The sequence below is a fragment of the Microtus pennsylvanicus genome, chromosome 17 (assembly GCF_037038515.1).
Source record: "Microtus pennsylvanicus isolate mMicPen1 chromosome 17, mMicPen1.hap1, whole genome shotgun sequence".
NCBI classification, from domain to species: domain Eukaryota; kingdom Metazoa; phylum Chordata; class Mammalia; order Rodentia; family Cricetidae; genus Microtus; species Microtus pennsylvanicus.
Genome location: NC_134595.1, coordinates 27,306,646 through 27,324,816, shown reverse-complemented (window position 1 = coordinate 27,324,816; position 18,171 = coordinate 27,306,646). Strand labels below are relative to the sequence as shown.

The 18,171-nt window shown below is 53.0% G+C and overlaps 1 protein-coding gene across 1 annotated transcript in view; it reads left to right on the top strand.

The window, feature by feature from the left end:
- The first annotated feature begins 8,266 nt into the window (after positions 1–8,266).
- The window catches only part of Crocc2 (ciliary rootlet coiled-coil, rootletin family member 2), a 60,126-nt gene continuing 50,221 nt past the window's right edge, over positions 8,267–18,171 (top strand). The window contains exon 1 of the mRNA XM_075951315.1: positions 8,267–8,344. Within this exon, the coding sequence (XP_075807430.1) occupies positions 8,267–8,344 (78 nt within the window). The remainder of the gene's footprint in view (positions 8,345–18,171) is intronic.

Below are 18,171 nucleotides of genomic sequence, written 5' to 3'. Positions count from 1 at the left end.
CGCCCTGCCCACCGTCTCCTCCCTGTTCAATGTCATGCAAGTCCAGACAGGCAGGAGGGAGCCGCCCCTAGCGACCCTTGGCCCTTAGAGGAGCTCCAGTTGCACAGGTAGCAGCTCAGCTTCTAGTCTGCAAACAGACAACAAGGCGACAGCCCCATGGGTGTCACAGAGATTCCATCTCTGCAGCCACACCATGCATGACCTCTGACCCCAGCCATCTGCACTAAGTCAGAGCTACCAGATGATAGGATAGGAAAACCACCCTTCTTGGAGTGGCTGCTCAGAGCCTCTGAGGGGCTCCGACCTGAGAGCCTCCGTGACAGAGATAGGCTTCCCTACAGCCTAGTGCAGCTCTGGATGCTGGGCTGCCCAGCATACAGCTCACCCTCTCCAAAGCTGTGCAGGTTTCAGAGGGTTGCTTCCTTCACACTGCTTTCTCTGCCCCACCCAGTTCCCCGACTGCACAGCAGTCTGCAAGAGGTAGGCCCTGCAGCCCTAGATGGCGCAGCTCTGATGCACCAGGCCAGACACTTCCTTCCTTGCTGAGACCCTGGGCTTTTCCACACAACCTCACAGAAGTCCCTTCAGGCCACCTAGGAGACCGGACCACCCCCAAGCAAGGTGCTGCCTAAGCTTCTCACCCTCTATGCTGCCCCTCCCCCTCTGAAACCTGGCGTGCCCAGCAGGCCAAAATTCTGTCCTTCCTTCCTTGGCTCTTCTAGAGGATAGTGAAAGCTCCCCATGACTGGGGCGGTGTCATTGTCATTCTCAGCCCTGCGAGAGGTGGCCAGGGAAGAAGAGCGTGACCTGGGCTCTGCTTGGATGTCTAAAGACATCACAAGCAAGCAGGCAGTGGAGAGAGGAAGGTGGAGATGGTGGCTGTGTTTGACTTTCAAGGGACCTACAGGAAGGGCCCAAGTCTAGCACCCTGCATACCCCAGAGCGACAGTATGTAAAATAGGGGACATGGAGGAGACAGGGAAGCCAGATGGTCAGTGTAGCTGTCAGAGCCCATGGGTTTCACAAGACCTTGGTGACTGGGCCAACCACAAGTGTATCGATTCACCCTCTCAGTGTAGCACAGGGACAAGCACACTGATTTGGTGCCTCGGGAATTCCCAAGTGCTCTGGGAGTGGTTGGCAGGGAGGGGACCCTCCAGTCTAAATGGATGCATAGAATGAATTTCAGTATGAGGTGCGGGCACCAAACAGCCTCAACATTTTACACACGGCCCATGGCTGTAGACTCTGCATGGATGTTGCCCAGAACCATTGTGAGTCCCCTGGGCTACCAGGTCTCCCTAGTCGACCTGACTTCCTGGGCACAGAACCTGGAAGCCCTGAATCAGGGTAAAAATGGCTGAGCTCCCTCAGAGGACTCTAGGAAGCATTGTGGGGTTTTTCTGGATCTAGCTACAGCTGCCTCCGTGGCATCAAGCTGCCTCTGCCCCATCCTCTAGAGCGCCTACCTCATGTTCCTCTGCCTTCAGTCTGAGGAATACTGAGGTGGCATCCAAGGCCACCAAATAAAGTTCCCAGTCCTCATGATCTCCTCGTGAGGGCCACACAGGCTCTTTCACTACAAGTGGCCAGTTCTCAGGCTGCCACAGTGTGCTGGAAAAGTCTGGGCTTTCCTAGCCTTGATCCCCACCCAACCTCACAGAAGCCTCCTAAAGTCACTCAGGGAAACTCAGCTACCACTGAGCAAGGTCTGCCTAAGGTCCTTGTCATCTGGCTGCCTCTCCAGTGACCTGAGGACACATACCACCACACCAGGACTCAGCTACCTGGCTCCTGCTTTCACAGCCTTTCCGCCAGTCCTACATGGCCACATCGACTTCCCGGGCCACCACTTCCACTTCTACTAAGCATCTCTGTGCCAACCTCCAGGATTTGCAGCAATGACCAAAGGGAAGCCCATGAGAAGGCAGGCACCTCCTGGTACCCTAAGAAAGGCCACTGAGTTCCACTGGCGTTAGTGGTATATTCTGGGATGGACCCCCTCCTCTGTTGTGAGCTGTGCTTATTCTCTCTGGAACTCTGTGGTCTGACAGGATCCCTATGCCCAGAGAGGCTGTTACCTGTTAAAACTCAGACATGGACACAGAAAGTCAGGTTCCCAGGCGCATGTGTTCAGAGGCCCTCTGCGTGACCCACAGAGAGTCACTGTCCTTTCTGGTCTCAGAGTCCTTGACCAAGAATGGGAGATCACAGGATATGTGCTCCCAGCTGCCTTCGCACTCTGACAATGCCCAGTAGATTCTTGACTACCCAGAGACCCTTGACACAAGGTCTCTCCTGGGGAAGCAACTGACCACAACGAGATGGGTAGTTCAGGATCTCAAATGGAACAGCGGGGCTCACCATGCTGAACAAACCCTAGACCTCTCTCACAGGCTATACCCATTGCCTGCTATGTGGCATCATGGTCTAACTCCGGCCTGGATGACTGATACTGCATACAGCACCCAGCTAAGTCGGGATTTCTGAGGTTCACGTTGGACATGCGAGAAGGTCATAAGCATTCCTTGTTACGGAATGGTGAGAGACCTGCATTTTATTTGCTCAGTCTGCCCCCACTCCATGAGGTGGAGCATGTGTGTGCCCACTGAGAAGGGCCAGAACAAGAGAGAGGACTGTCTACAACTTAGTGACCTAACGCTCACAGCAGCTGAAGTCATTGTTGGCTCACACACCAGTCCCACAGCCCACCTAAGGGTGCTTATCTGTGGGATAAGCAAGTATTGGAGGCAAACACCCTTCAGGAAGGGCAGAAGCTGGGGACAAAGAGCTGGGAATGGTCTGGAGGACAAGATGGTGTCAACAGCGTGCGCTCCAGCATGGAAGCAGGCCCAGGAAACCCTAGCCACCCAGCGAAGAGCAGAGCTGAGCAGGATCCATTGTGTCTGTCACCAAGCTGGATCTCAGGAGAAGGCAGATGTCCACAGGCATACCAGGACAGTGGTTCCCAACCTCCTGGTGCCATAACCCTTTAATATAATGCCTCATGTCGTGGTGACCCCCCCAACCGTAAAATTATTTTTGCTGCTGCTTCATAACTATAATTTTGCTACTGTTAGGAATCATAATGTAAGTTTCTGATATGCAGGCTATCTGATACAGGACTCCTGTGAAAGGGTCATTTGACCCCCGAGGGGTCACGACCCACAGACTGAGAACCACTGTCCTAGGAGGTAAGGGAGGAACTACGGGGAAGATCAGTCTGCTAGATGTCTTCAAGGCTGGGTTTGCTCAACTGACAGCCTGGAGCTGAAACCGCTGTGTGTGTTTGCTGGGACTGGAGCAGTGGAATCCAAGCTTAGGGCTGGCAGACGGGGACCGAGGGACAGGCAGGACGGTAGCTCCCAGGAGCCTCGGATGTCCAAGAGGCTCCAGACAGGAGCTGGAGCTACTGCTTTCCGGGTGTTTCTTTCCCTCACACAGCTAGGACACCAGAGAATGCCCCACAAAGTGTTCAAGCCGTAGAACAAAACCCTGCTGGCCTCTCCTTTCCCTTCGTTCCTTAGTCAGGGGAAAGATAATGCGAGCATCAGGGCCCGAGGTGGGAAGGTTTTGCAGGAAAGGGAGGCTCAGCCCCACCTCTTCCTTCACCTGCCCAGTGTCTGTCCACACAGAGGAAGTGTCAAGGCCACACAAGTAGACCATCTTCCCATCCATCCTTTGCATTCTTCCTTGCTCCTTCCTCCCACCCCTGTAGTTCAGGGGTGTCAGTACAGTCTCCCTGCTTCACCTTCTCCACCGCCCCCTTTGTTACTCAACCTCGGGCCTCTATCAGAGAGATGATCTGCGCCTCAAGCACCTCTGACACCATATGTAGGAAACTTATAATATGTGCAGCTCTTCTGTGTCTAGTGATTTACTGGGGACATGTTCAACAGGGCTCTACTGACCTAACTGGGATCACCAACTGTCATCCACCCTCAGAATGTCCTCACGATCACCCCACAGCTGCCCCAAGGGGACACTGTGAGCTCTGCCTGCTGCTCAGTTACATGGGGGTCCAAGTAGCCCCGGTACTCAGCAAGTGGAGGTATGGAACTGTGTCACCTGTTCAGGGGAGCATGGGACACAAAAGATAGACAAAGGGGAGGGGTACCAGAATAAGGGTGAAAGGGAGTGTCGGGGGACCTCTCAGGCCATGGAAACACAACGTGGGGCACCTCAACACTTGGGGTACACAAGGCCATTCTGCTTGACCCAGGGCCGCCTAATCAGCCCAGGACAAACTAGAAGCTAGCCAGTTCTGGGTTCAGAATTTGTGGGTGCCGTCTCTGCTAGGTCTCCCTTTGCCTCCGTGTTCACGAGAAAGATTTTTTGCTGTTGTTGGGTTTGGGTTTAAGGGTTTATTGAATAAATAAGCATAGTGTCTATTATTTTAACCATATTAAAGTATACATTAAAGTGACATTAAAAAGTTCACATTGTACAGCCACCACTACTACCATCTACCTTCCTTTCTTAGAGACCTTGTCTCACTGTGTATCCCTGGCTGGCCTGGAATTCGCTATGTAAATCAGGCTAGCCTTGAACTCAGAGAGATCCACCTGCCTCTGCCTCTGTCAGACGGGGACACCACTGAGCAGCCAAGCGTGCACCACCATGCCCGGCTAGACTCTTGTCTTCTGGAGCAGAAGCTGTGTCACCATGAGACACTAGCCCCTTGCACACCTCGTCAGCTACAGCAGCTGGGGAGAACGGTTGCCTCTGTCAATATGACAGCCCTAGGAGCTTCTTAGAGATGGAACTGCACAGCCCTGTCTTGTTATGACTGGCTTAGTTCACTCAACCTGACGTCCCCCAGGTCCATCCCTGCCGCAACATGTGTCAGAACGTCCCTTCCGCTAAACACGGAGCAGTCATCCAGCTGTTCACACAGCCAAATGTGGCTTATCTATTCACCCGCCAGCAGATGCTCAGTTGCTATGAACATGGAGGCCAGATCTCTCCATCTTTGTTTTCTGTTCTTCTGGGTACACACCCAGATGTGGAATTGCTCGATCACGTGGCGTGTGTTTGATTTTTGAGGAAGTACCCTGCTGCTCTCAGTCAGCTTCACCATTGCACGTTCCAGCAGCGTTGAAGGCCTCCAGTTAATCTACCTCCTCATCAACATACTTTTCTACTTTCTTAATAGCAGCCGCCCTAATGGGTGTGACATTTGTCGGTACAGTTTTCCCCTGATAATTAGTAAGGTCAAACATTTTTGTAGGCTCGCGAGCCTTTTATATGTGTCCAACAGAGAAATATCTATTCCTGTCCTTGATTCAATTTTAAGTTGTGCTGTATTTGCTGAGTGTTTGAAAATTTTTAGATATTCTAGATTTTATTTCTCTGTCAGATGGACGATTTGCAAGTATTTTTTTTACATAATATCCTGCTGTTGTCTTTTCTCTTTTTTAATATTGCCCCGAGGTATGAAACGCTTCAATGTTTATGAAGTTCAAGTTATCTGTTATTGTTGACAGCCGGGCTTGCCTGGCTGTATCCAGGAAGTCATGACCAGATCCGGTGAGTTGGGCCTTCCTCATTTCTTTACGCCGTGGTCCTTGCCAAACTGGGAATGAGCAGCAGCCCCACACCCTCTCCTGTCACTAAAGGCAGTCTCTTCCTGGTAGTATCTTGGTATTCCTTGAGAATGGGTGACAGAGGGCAGGGTCCCTGAGCTACCCTGGCAGTCATGATCCAAGACCATCCACCAACCACCATCCTTTGAACGGGCCAGGTGAGCACTGAGCGGGTAGAGAGCAAGGTTCTCCTCTGCCCAGGGGAGCCCTCAGGTCATCCTTATCTGTATCCCTCTCTTCTTTATGCCATCGGCTGGCACTATGAATGTCGTAATTTGCCACCCTGACCCAAACCTTTCTGGAGTAGGAAAGGGACATTGGAAGTCCTCATGAGGGAACCTGTATGTACCTTCTGTGTGAAGGCTGGGCACCCACAGCCTCACCCCAACCCTGTCCTGGCCTCTCCACCTCACTCAACGGCCAAGAATGAGATAGTGTCATTCAGTCTCTGAAGGAGCCCTGATGCCTAGCCCTGCTGGGCTCTGACATCCTCTGAGCACAGTTCATGTAGGGTACAACTCTTGTTGTGAAGAGGGTGGCGGTCACAAAGGAATGCCATGTCCTGTCCTTGCTTCACAGCCCCAGGATAGCCTGTCTGGCCGGAAGTGCTCTGGAATCTGACCTGCTGTCTGTGGCCGTCTCTGTCCCTTTGGTGGCTCTGTGCCCCGGAGACAGGGCGGACACCACACGTGCTAAACTCACAGGTCCAGAGGCGGCAGCTATTGCTCACAGGGAGTGGTTCTCGAGGGTAGCCAAGGCTGGACTGACAGGGGTGCAGCCTCTTTGCTGTCAGAAGTGCATGCCCTGTAGGTTCTGGAGGAAGTGCCCTGTGCACTGGACTTCTTCTGGTTCACTACAACCCTGTTCGGTACCAAGGCTCACCTCCCACCATCACCAGCGTGTCTGTGCCTATGCAGACCTGAAGCCAGCCGTGACAATGCTCATGTTCAGTACCAGAGAGCTATGAATTGTCCACCAAGGAACTGGAAATCCAGGGTTTGCGGTGTCCTGGCGCTGATTCAGGTGAGGTTTCAGGTGTGGAGGAAGGAATGATAACAAACGCCCCTCTGAAAAGGAGTCTCCCTACGAGTACGGAAGTATCGAACAGCCTGCCAGATAGGTGGCCACAGACCGAAGCAAATCAGCCACATGTTAGGAGGATGGACAACAGGGCCAGAGCCTGTCCTTGACAACTATGGTGGAACTCGTTCCCCACACTTCAGGACCGGAGATTCAGGGTACTGGGTCCAACAGTCCAGTCTGTTAGGAGGGGGGTCAGGACTGGACGAGACCCTGCTGAGCCCCGCTATCCTCAATGGCCAATCTCACAGGGTTCATTATAGAGTATGCTCTGAGCTGACCATGAAGATTCTCTTTGCCATTAACAGTACGAGACCAGAAGCTACATTCATGGACCACACAGAGCATCGGGCTGGATGCAGAGGCAGGGTCTTGGGCTTCTGTGCATGGCCAAGAGGGGTGAACTGGGGAACACTGCCAAGGTCCTCTCAGACCACGCAGAGGAGGACAGACCAAGGTGGTAGTCAGCTATAGAGTGCATCCTAGGACCTAGAGACTGGAAATGGAGATCAGACGGTATGCCTGAGTAGGGAACAGGGTGGCCCCACCTGAGAACCAGCCCTCCTCGTCCTAGGACATTCTGAAGATGCCTCGCTGCAATGAGCTTGCGATGTCAGAAAAGCACGTGTGTCCCACACAAAGAAAACATATTTGAGCTTTCCATGTCAAATTTTATTGAATAACAATAAGTACACAGGTTTAGCAGTTTCAATAACATACATTTTTTCATACAATTCCACCCTCCTTGGTCGTCCCATCCAAGGGGAGGGCAGATTCTGTTATTCTAATTTTAATTACTAATGTTAACATTGATATCACGTACTATGCAGTAAATATATCTCTCTATCTGCATGCATATGCATAGGTTACAGCACAGATGAACAGAGAGAGGCCGCGGCAAAGTTCAAAAGGTCTCAGAAGTAGTTTGAGAATCTGTGCCGATAAGAGTGTGAAGCAGACCTGTACCAACAGGATAACCGGTGAGAGATGTGATTCCGTACGGTCTAGCAGGGCACACTGCAGAGCAGGTAACCTGCCAGGCTCCAAGGGGGAAGCATGTAGAAGATGGAGCCCCCTTTGCTCTGTTCCCCTCCCCCTAATCCTTAGACATCCATAACACACATCTCACTACTGATCATAAAGTTCTTTGGCACGTTACCTAAGTCAGTTTGTGACCCTGAATGGAGAACGGTCTGCACCTTCGGGTGTGGTCAGCAAACAAACAGTCTCTCTGGACAGAAAATGGGGGCTCTAAAAAGAGGCTAGTCCCGCCCTCGGGTCAGCTTCACTCCAGGTCTCCAGGGAAACGGCTTCGGCCAACAGTGTTCCTTAGTCCTCACAACAAGCCCTTACTCCTATTTCCAGGGAAACCCAGCCCTCGGCGTCCTGGTTGCCGCAGCAACACTCATGGGCTTGTTTGGTGTGTGGTCTCCACAATCAAGGTGGGGCAGTTGGGTGCCCAGGAGCAAGTAAATTCAACAGGGCAGAACCAGCATAGTGAGTGGCCCCAGGAACTGCACACGGGTGTGGGGAGGCACGAGGAGGAGACGTGCTGAGGAGTCCAGGCACTGCTTCTCTGAGGGGCTGTGCTCTCACCCAGGATGAGCTCCACCTCCAGCAACCCTGAAGATGGGGACACCACTGAGCAGTCCCGGCTGGGGCTGGCCACCGTGATCCAGGTCAGTGAAGTGGCTGCCCTTGGTGACCCCTGGAGAGCAGGTCTTGAGAGCACTTCTCCATAGGACATTGCAGGGAAGGCTGCTGCACCTCCCAGGGGCATGCGCAGCACGTGCTCATCGTGAATATGAGCATGTAAGCGCAGACCTTTAGACTGGCGCAGCGGCTCAGAAGGACAGCCCCCTGGAGTCCTGGGCTTGTAGCCTGCACACCAAGGTTGGGGGAATAGGGGCTCCTCTGTTCTGGTAGCCAGGTATGGGAGCAATTGGAGCTGAGCTGGAAGGGAGAGTTCAATTTGAGGGGACCCCCAATGCCCACTCTGTCAGCTGCAGAAGTTTTATTTCTATCATCATGGAACTTGCTTGCAGAACAGCACTGATGGACTCATCCATCCCCACATCCCCATCCTCCTCGCCACCTCCCATTCCTCAAAGCTCATCTACTTGCCGGTCCTGCTGTCCCTCATCCCAGGCCTCCACATCCTGCTTGCCCTTCACTGTCATCATCCAACCACGCCAGCCAGGCAGTGCCCATCCCCTGGGGATTGCAGTGTGCCCCAGATGGTCCTGCTGACTCAGAGCACTCATTAGTCCGGCTCTCAGCCCCTCAAAGCCACGCTGCAGGGTGTTGACGTGGTCCTAGGTAAACAGTGCATCAGATCCCCTGGAAGGAGTAGCTGCACAGAAGGTGACAAGTGGCTAAATAACACAGTAGCACCTTTGCACACAGGCATACACATCTGCCCACATAGGACAGACCGTGACACAGAGTATTAAAGCCAGTTGGGGTGGGAGGAGATGGCTCAGTGGGTGATGGCCGTTGCCGTCAAGTCTGATGACCCGAGTCTGATCCCTGGGAGTCACGTGGTAAAGAGGTCCAAGTGCCAAAATTTGTTCTCTGACCTCCCCACATACCCTATGGCTTACACACACACCACACACACACACACACACACCGCACACAAATAAATAAGTGTAATTAAGAAATAGGTTAGCTAATGCAACAAGACAAGAGATTGGAGGTCACTCTTGCATGCTCTACCTGGCAGGGTCTCAGATTGAGTTCTGAGAGCAATACTGATGGCGGGTTCAGAAGGAGTGGTCAGCACACCACAGCTCACAAACAACTCCCAGCCCAGCACATCTGAGCATCACCCTGTAAGGACCTGGTCGGCTCCTTTGAGGCTTCAAGGTAGAAGTGAGTGGCCGTGTGTTTGCCAGGGTACTTGAGGGAGAAACCCAGAGTGATGCAAACACCTCTGGGCACGGGTGATGGGGGCTTCTGGCTGCACCTAATCCCACTGTCCCTGGGAAGCTGTCACCTAAGAGTCATACAGAGCCTGGTGAGACTGTTCTGTCTGCCGGGCCACACCCGCTATTTGCACAGCTGTGATTGAGATCTCTGTGCAATTACATCAGGTGAACATGCAGCAGGAAGGCGCCATGAGATACCCAGATAGGCATATCAGACTTGTAGCAGGACTCTAGGGACCTCCAGCTCCTCTGGCTACATACAGGAAATTGTGGGACCCAGAGAAGGACTGAGGTTGAGTGGGGGAAGCCTCCTATATGACCAGGAGCATGGTCTTTGACCTCAACCTGCTTCTTGAGACGGGAAGGGCTCCTCAGCATCCCTCTTCCTCTGGCCAGAGTCCCCTTTCCCTTGCCTCATCCGCACACCCTCCCACAACAGCCTCTGCACAGTGCCCCAGAGTCCCAGCCCCCCAGGCTTTTTGAGAGCTAGAACTGGGGACAAGGACCAGGCTTGGGAGCCCTGAGCTTGATCCTGAGGGGCGGGCTCACTGACTTGGTGAGTTCAAAGACCCCTAAAATTGCATATGAAATGAGGGGCTCTCTGTGCACCAGGAGACAGAGCTTCCTGAGTCCTCTCAGACCCAGGTGATGCGAGTGGTGTGGGAAGAGTCCCCCCTCTTGACTTGGTTGCTTTAATGGCATAGAACTTTTCGAACTGTTTCTTTTGGGTTAAGTTCTAGTTTTCTGGGAACTTGTCCATTATAAATTTTCATATTTGTTGGCAAAAGCTGTTGCTATGGTTTGGGTGTGGTTTGAATGTGCCCCCAAAGGGTTCACGAGCTGGAAGTCTAGGGGGTGACGGTAATGAAGAGTGGAAAGTGTTTAGGTCATAGGGCACTGGCCCCAGAAGGGATTGGTGGCTTCTTTCTGGCTCCCATTTCCTTCCAGGATGAGTTATTTTTTTTTAAAAAAAAAAAAAGGCAGCAAATCCAACTCCTGCACTCTCTGGCTCCTTCCTTCCATATCCCATATACGCTTTTCTTTCACACATATGTCCACCACAAAGGCTTCTGCCATGTTGAGCGATAGCCAGACACCTCACCAGTATCCGTCAGAGGCCCTGTCTCCAGCTCCATAAGCTAAATGACCCCCATTTCTATCTATACCAGGGCCAGGCTCACCGTAGCAGCAAGACATGAACCAGGGTAGTGGCTCATAAGCTTCTGACTTTTTAATATCATGGGACCTGAAACAGACAGAGCAGCCACCTCTGCTTCCCAAAGTGTCTGAAAAAGAGGTGTCCAGAACTTAAGAAATGCTTCTTAAGTACAAAAATGTGTTGGACTAACCAGGGTGAGGGGGTCTCCCTGAGAATCACCTGCTTCTTCTTCTCCTTGACTCTAGTCTTAGTTGGGGTTCCTATTGCTGTAATAAAATACTATGATCAAAAGCAATCCTGGGGAGGAAAGTGCTGTGGCCAGCTCAGCCTGGATAGCCAAGACTGGCTGGGGGTGCCGGGACTGAGACAGAGAGGCTTCTTTTCAGGTGGAAGAACGGCAACCTTTATATTGCCCAGCAACCTTTTATACCTCTACTCCTTCTGTGGAGACCCACCGGCCAGAAAGAACACAAACATCCTTGTCAATTTACAGACCACAAGGAAGTTCCACTGTCAGTCAGGGGGAGTGAGGGCAGCTGGATCACAACAGAAAAGGGTTCATCTTATTGCCGTAATCCATCATTCAGGGAAGTCAGGGAAGGAACCTGGAGGCAGGAACTGAAGCAGAGTCTATGGGGAAAGAAGGCCTTGCTCAGCCTGATGATTTCTTATATAATGAAGGACCACCTGACACTCACACATCCATCATTAATCCAGACAACACCCCACAAGACTTGCATACAGGCCAGTCTTATAAAGGCATTTGTCACTATACAGCCCCCAAATCGTTTCATCTTCTCAAATTGTCATTCTCATTAAACGCCAGCTCTCCCAGCCCGTGGGAGCCATCAGCTTGCTCCCTGTCTCTGTGTCTTTGAACCTCACGTGGACGGAACTGTCTGTCAACTTATTTCACTTAGCATAGCGTCTTCTCAAGGTCTTCCCAGGTCATAGCATGGCTGAGGGAGTTTCTCCTGTGGATGGACCATGCATTGCTCACCAAGTCATTCCTCCATGGACCACTAAGAGCATCACTGGGATACAGGCTCAAATGCCTGGGTCTCTGGTTTCATTTTTGTGGGGTCTGTTCTAGAAGAATTGAGGGATCCAGGGCTAAATACACAGGAACCTGAATTATTTTTCAGCGACTCCACTATTTTTCATTTCCACTCTCTTTTGCAAACGCATGTGTCTAAAGCAAGATGTTGGCTGTAGGGACTGTTCTCACCCACCACTCATTCAACTGCTGACCACAGCCGATTCGTCAATGCTCTGGACCCGCCTGTTCTAATACCAGCTACCCAGAGGTAGTGCTAGGGCCTAGCCTTACAGGAGAAAACAGGTCAGACACCATCGTAGGCAGCCCTTTGCCCTCTGAGTGGCTAGCTAAATCCAAGGTCTCCCCAAAACAGCTGCTAACACTCGGGCATCACCTGACGCTGACTTAAAGGGCTCCTTCGGGGAAATTCACAACATGATGTCGGGGAGAGCTGAAGCACCCTGTTGGGGTACACGCTGGCCCCAGCCCTGCAGCCACACCAAGCCCCTCACTGGGGCATTCGTGGGTACTCCCTGTGTAAAGACTACTAATTATATCCCGGGGACCAAAGTACTAGATCACCAGATGTCTTGGGGTGGGCAGAAAGATCCAGAGCTCTCATCCCCAGGGACCCCGCCACTCCCCCTCATACTCCCTTTTCAAAGTCACTCCTCACTCTAAAGATCAAGGGTGTGAGGTCCCAGAAGAGCAGGGCCATCAAGGACAGGAGCTGATGGTAGCCTGGCCATGGTGCTAACCACAAGTCAGCTAGGGAAGGACACATCGACTAGCTCTGTTCCCAGGGCCACATGCTCAGACACCAGTGCCTCTACACTGACCAGATGGACCACATCTTCTACTCAGACTTCTCTTACCCATGTTGCAGAGACAGACCCTGCCCTCCTCAGCAGAACATCCCAAGCCTTGACAATGGCACTCAAGTTTTCTGCCATGTCTATCCCATCTCCCCTCTCTCTGCTTCCTCCTGATTCCTTACTCCTTGCCCCTTGCTCTTTATCTTGGGCCTTTGCATGCTCCACAGGCCTGCTGTCTTCCCCAGGACGCCTGTGCGGGTGTCAGGACAGAGGAGCAGATAAGACAGACAACATCTCCATCCTGCTGAGCATTCCCTGCTGTGAGTCATTTTGTAGGTAGTGATTCATCCCTTTGGCCATTCCAACACGGCTCCCGATTACTTGTGCTGGGAACCTGTCTGAGCCTGTTTGGATGGCAGGCGTTGTGATAGGGGTGGAAGGATACGTTGTCCCTTCATCCTCAGCCCCTGCGCCAACATCTAGTCCCCTCGTGACTTTGGACATGTCTGATCCAGGGGCAATGCCCATACCCCAGCTTGACAGGTACAGTCAAGGGTGGGAGTGAAAGGTGTCAATCAAAACAGAAGTAATGCCAGCCTGTGAGACACAGGAGTAGGCATTACAGGTACCAAGTCCAGCAGTACCGACCAAACCCTCTGAAGGAGAACAAAGTGTTCTGCGCCTACAGTTGGGCCTGCTCTTGACCAGGCCAGTTCACTGACGGGGGTGCAGGAGGGTCCATGGACATCCAACCAGGTGCACACAAGGCAGAGGATTATTCAGAGACCTGGCTATCCAGAAAACTAGCCCCACGGGTATCTGGGGACCCAGGGTTGAGTCTGCTCCTGGACAGTGGACAGCACTAAGGAACTACAAACAATCTAACCTACCTCAACTCACACACTGTCCTAGCGTCTTCCACTGTCCCTCACGGTGGAGCCGGAGTTCCAGCAGCTGGGTAGGCCCTGCAGCCCTTCTGCGGTACTGGATGGGGCCACACGGGGGCACTGTTGGAGCTCAGCATGCAGACATTAGCAGCAAGCCTAACTACCCCTGCACTGCACTGTGATAGATACAGGATAGCTCTCGGCTCCAGGACTCTGTCACCCAGCCACGTTCTGCCTGCTGCCTAGGTTAGGGCCTGAGATAGCATCCCACTGGGCTTGTCTGTAGAATGCCCTCTCCCTCGGAGACTTTGGGGGGGGGGGTGCTGTCCTGCTTGTTACTGAGTTCTTTATTTAAAAGATATGGGCGAGTTCTGCCTTTCTCCAAACCTGAAGCGGCCAAGGTCCTTTTTAAACCCATTCTGCTCTTCCCCTGGGGTACCAGCACCTAGACTGTCCCCCTGTTTGTGACCACAGTCATGAGCAAGAGGCTGTGAATGAGCTCACGTGCATTGCCCTTTCTGCTCATTGACCCCCTTTGTCTCTCTGTCACACCAGCCCTGCCACAGGAAGACCCTGCCGGTCTTCACTGTAAGAGGACTCCAGGGAGTCCACCAAGGGGAACTTCGGGGTAGTGGGAGCTTCCCACTCATGCCTTTTCAGTCCCTGCTTGGTTCTGGTTCAGATGGGAGAGTGGATGGAAGTCAGCCTTCTCACACCCCTGGAGGGTTTAATGGGTTTTGTTTGTGTGTTTTGCTTTGTCTTGTTTTTTATCCTTTGCCTGCATCCCAGAAGGTGCCAGGCTACCTGCTGGGGCCACTTGGGGTGCCTGTCCCTGTGTGCTCTGTTCTGCCTCCACTGTTGGAAGCAACAATTGAGAGGCCCCCCAAACCCTGCTCAAGAAGCCCCCTGCAGTGAACACACTATGACTCCTCCTCCTGCCCAACCTAGACAGCAGCCCTGGCAGAGCCCTGAGAGCTGGAAGAGGCCATGCTCCTCTGAGTCTGGGCTCCCCACCAGTCCTTAGCAGTGGGTTGTGCTTGGATGTCGCCTGGATTCCCCTTCAGGGTGATCACCATCCCAAATCTGGAAGGGTCATGGCTGTGGGGCAGGAGCCTCGGAGGATAGGACAGGGCCCTGATCTGGAGCCCATCCTTGTGATAGGCTCCTTTCCTGGATATGAACCCACACGGAGGGCTGGAGCCCTGCCCCTGACCTCATCTCCCCCCTATCTACAACAACTGCTGTCCCCCCACAATGTTTGAGTCAAGCTCAAGAATGGGGGAGGATGTATACCCCACCCCCACCCCCAGAACTCCCCATTCCAGTCTGTCTCTAGGCAAGGGCAAAAGTGCAGTGTGGGGTTCCTAAGCCACAGGAGGATGGGGAGGCCAGTTTACAAGGAAGATCTGAGCAGTTTGAATTCCCAGGGGACCAGGGATGGTGGGCAGTGTTGGGGCTATTATCGGGGGTGTAGGCAGCTGGTGCTCAGTCTCCCTCCCTTCCAGACCTGAACCTCAGCCTTCACTCAGCCCCTGGAGCCCTGAAATCCAGGATGGCCTGAATTTCATCTCCATCACTTCACAGACTGTGGCGTGATATATCATCCATGGTCGCCTTTCATTTGATGGCACAGTGGGGACCCCTCCTCAGTTCTCTTAGAAGGGAGTTCTACTCTGACTCAGAGAGTGAAGTAAAGAGACCAGTCCCCTTGATGGGACTCCCTCCACACAACCACAGAAGAATAGGAGACAATGGCGTTTGTCCCCACTGTCTCAAACAAACCCACTTTGGGTCGCACAGGCGACCTACAGGGGCAGTGGCCGTCCTGGGGTCTTTGGCATAGGTTAAGTTGGGGGAACACACTGAGAGCAATAGGAAAGAGCAAACGTGAACCAGCTCATCTGAATCTGATGTCTTTTAGGAAAGTGACCATGGAAGTCCCTTTTGCCAAACCTTGGCGTCCTTCCCACAGTCCGAGAATCCCCCCCCCCCCAAGAGGCTATCCAGGTCCCGCTAGAACCTTCCCCTGAACCAGGCTGGATAGGAGAGATCCTGGCCCTGGAGATGGTTACCCACCCAGGCTTGGGGGAACGCTGGTGGCAACATGGACAAAGTCTGTGGGGCACACGCTGGAAACTCCCCTAGCCCCACTCCCCACCACGGACCAGACTTGAGATGGGGAAGGAGGCGGTCCCCGGGTAAGATCCCACGAGATTCAAGCCCGGGTCAGCACAGACCTCCTTGCACGATGTTGCAGAGCCCCGCGCCCCTCCCCCGAGCAGTTTGTGTGGAGGCGGGGCGGTCCCCGCTTGCAATCCTCCCGCGCGCGCTAGGGACCAGAGGCGGGAGGGAAGGGCGGGCTGCCAGGGACGCGCCCCTCCCGTTCCCCCTCCGCACCCCTCCTGCTCTGGCTGGGCGTCGACCCATCGCAGGCACCCGGCCACAGCTGGAACCTATTACGCCCCCAGCGCCTCTCGGGACGTCCCGGCTAATAAGTGACCCTCTGTAAACGTTAGGAATGAGTCAAGTTTGTGCTGCACCGCTGCTTTCCCGTTAGCGGGTGGCGCCGTTGATACTCCGGGGAGAGGAGGGAGGGGAGGCAAGGTCCTTCCGGCCTGGAGGGAACCTCTAAATAAAGCCAGCATCACGTCTTTAATCTGGGGGCCTGGGGTGCTGTTTACTAGCCCCACTAGGCCTTAGGTTTCTCCTGTGCAAAACAGGACAGCCATGGCTGGGTGCTTCCAACTCCTAGAAAAGCAGGCAAGGCCTTGGTGGTCTTGGGAAGATGTAGCAAGCGGAGCTCTGTTCCTCACCAGTGGAGCTGCTGCACCCAAGGAAATTTGTTTACCACCCACTCAGAGGAAGACTGGGAGGTCCTCTGGAGGAAAGCAAAGTGGAGGCACCTTCCAAGACCACCTAGGGGAGTAAGTGCAAAACCTTGAGAAAGTAAGCCTTTGCCCAGCCTGAGGAGCAGACTAGCCGGGCCCTGAACTCACTCATCTGCAGCATTTGACCTTTGCAGGATCCTTGGGGGACCAGGACGGGCCCTCTCCAGGGCCCTGGAAAATCTGGATATTGGGGTGACTCCAATCTGACTAACCTAAGAGAGGAGTCAACTGGGCAGTAGCACAGGCCTTTAATCCCAGCACTTAGGAGGCAGAGGCAGGCGGATCTCTGCAGTCAAGGCCAACTTGGCCTACGGAGGGAATTCCAGGATAGCTAGGGCTACACAAAGAAACCCTGTCTCAGAAGAGGGGGGCAGTCATTATATTTAGGAGGACTAAGTGAAAGTCCTGGTTTATCTTCACAGAGATGTTCAGAATTCAGAGTAGAAAGGGGAGGTATGGTTAAGAAAGGTGGGTCGCTTGGAGAAGCAGGATCTCCCCACCAACGCAGGCCTGAGAGGCAGAACCAGCAGGGCTCCAGATAGAAAAGGTTGTCGGTGGGGGCTGAAAAATGGAAGTCAGGAGACCGCTGAGTGTCACCTGAATGAGCTCTAGGTGGGAAAGGGATCTGGGGAGTCCCACTGTGGCCCTTAGCCAGCTGGAGACCTCACAGGAGAGGTGAGGCCCAATAAACAGGCTATCGGGGTATGCAGGAGTGCGGCCATCATCCCAGAGGGGGCAGACCTCACTCTGCCTCACAGCTACAAGAAAATGTTGCTGAGAATCTGAGAGCCCAAAGACCATGTCTAGGTAGGAATCATGGGTAGACAAGAAGCTGCTCCCCATGCTATTGATGACCTTGAGTTTTAGGGCCTAAATTTCCAGAGGCCCACAGCACTAAGTCTTGGGACCAAAATGCTTATGGCTCCAAGCCTTCAGTCAGAAGTTTATTGCTCTGCGTGCTTGAGACCAAGGTCCATTGCTCTGGGCTCAGACTACCTGCCGGTGTCCTCCGTTCTAGGTACCCCAACTTGCCTCTAGAACCCTCGGCAGCTCTCCCAAATTCTTCTGGGGCTTGCAGTCTACCAAGTCTAGGCTCCACCCTCGAGCTCTTCACTGAGTTCTAGCTTTCTCATTAGCTTTCTTTTTTTTTTTAAGATTTATTTATTCATTATATATACAATATTCTGCCTGCATGTATCCCTGTGGGACAGAAGAGGGCACCAGATCTTATTACAGATGGTTATGAGCCACCATGTGGTTGCTGGAAATTGCACTCAGGACCTCTGGAAGAACAGCCAGTGCTCTTAACCTCTGAGCCATCTCACCAGCGCCTCTTGTTAGTTTTCTTAACTTCTGGGTTTCTGCCCTCAGTTGCTGTCTTGAACACTTCAGCTGCCATGCCCGGCGTTAGAGTGGCTCATAGTTCAAGGTGTCAGGCTTCTTGGCTCCTTGTACCCTCCAATGCAGCCGCTTCCACTTCTGCTAAGACTTAGAAGCTTGAGGTCTTGTCTCTAATTCATTCAGCCAGCCCAGCCTGTGTTGCTCATGCTAAAGACCACAATGTGGACAAAGAAACCATTCCAGAACGAGCTTTTTATTAGCTCTGATGTTGCAACAGCAGAGGGTTGGAGACAGGAGACTGCTCTAACTCGAGAAGAGTGACCGGCAAGCTGCTTAGATAGCTGGGAAAGAGCGCCACACGCTTGCGGTCAGTCAACCCCAAGCCTCATGTTTTCTGAGTGACTAGAGAAAGTGCCCGCCCTTTAGTCTGAGTCGGCCCAGGACTTA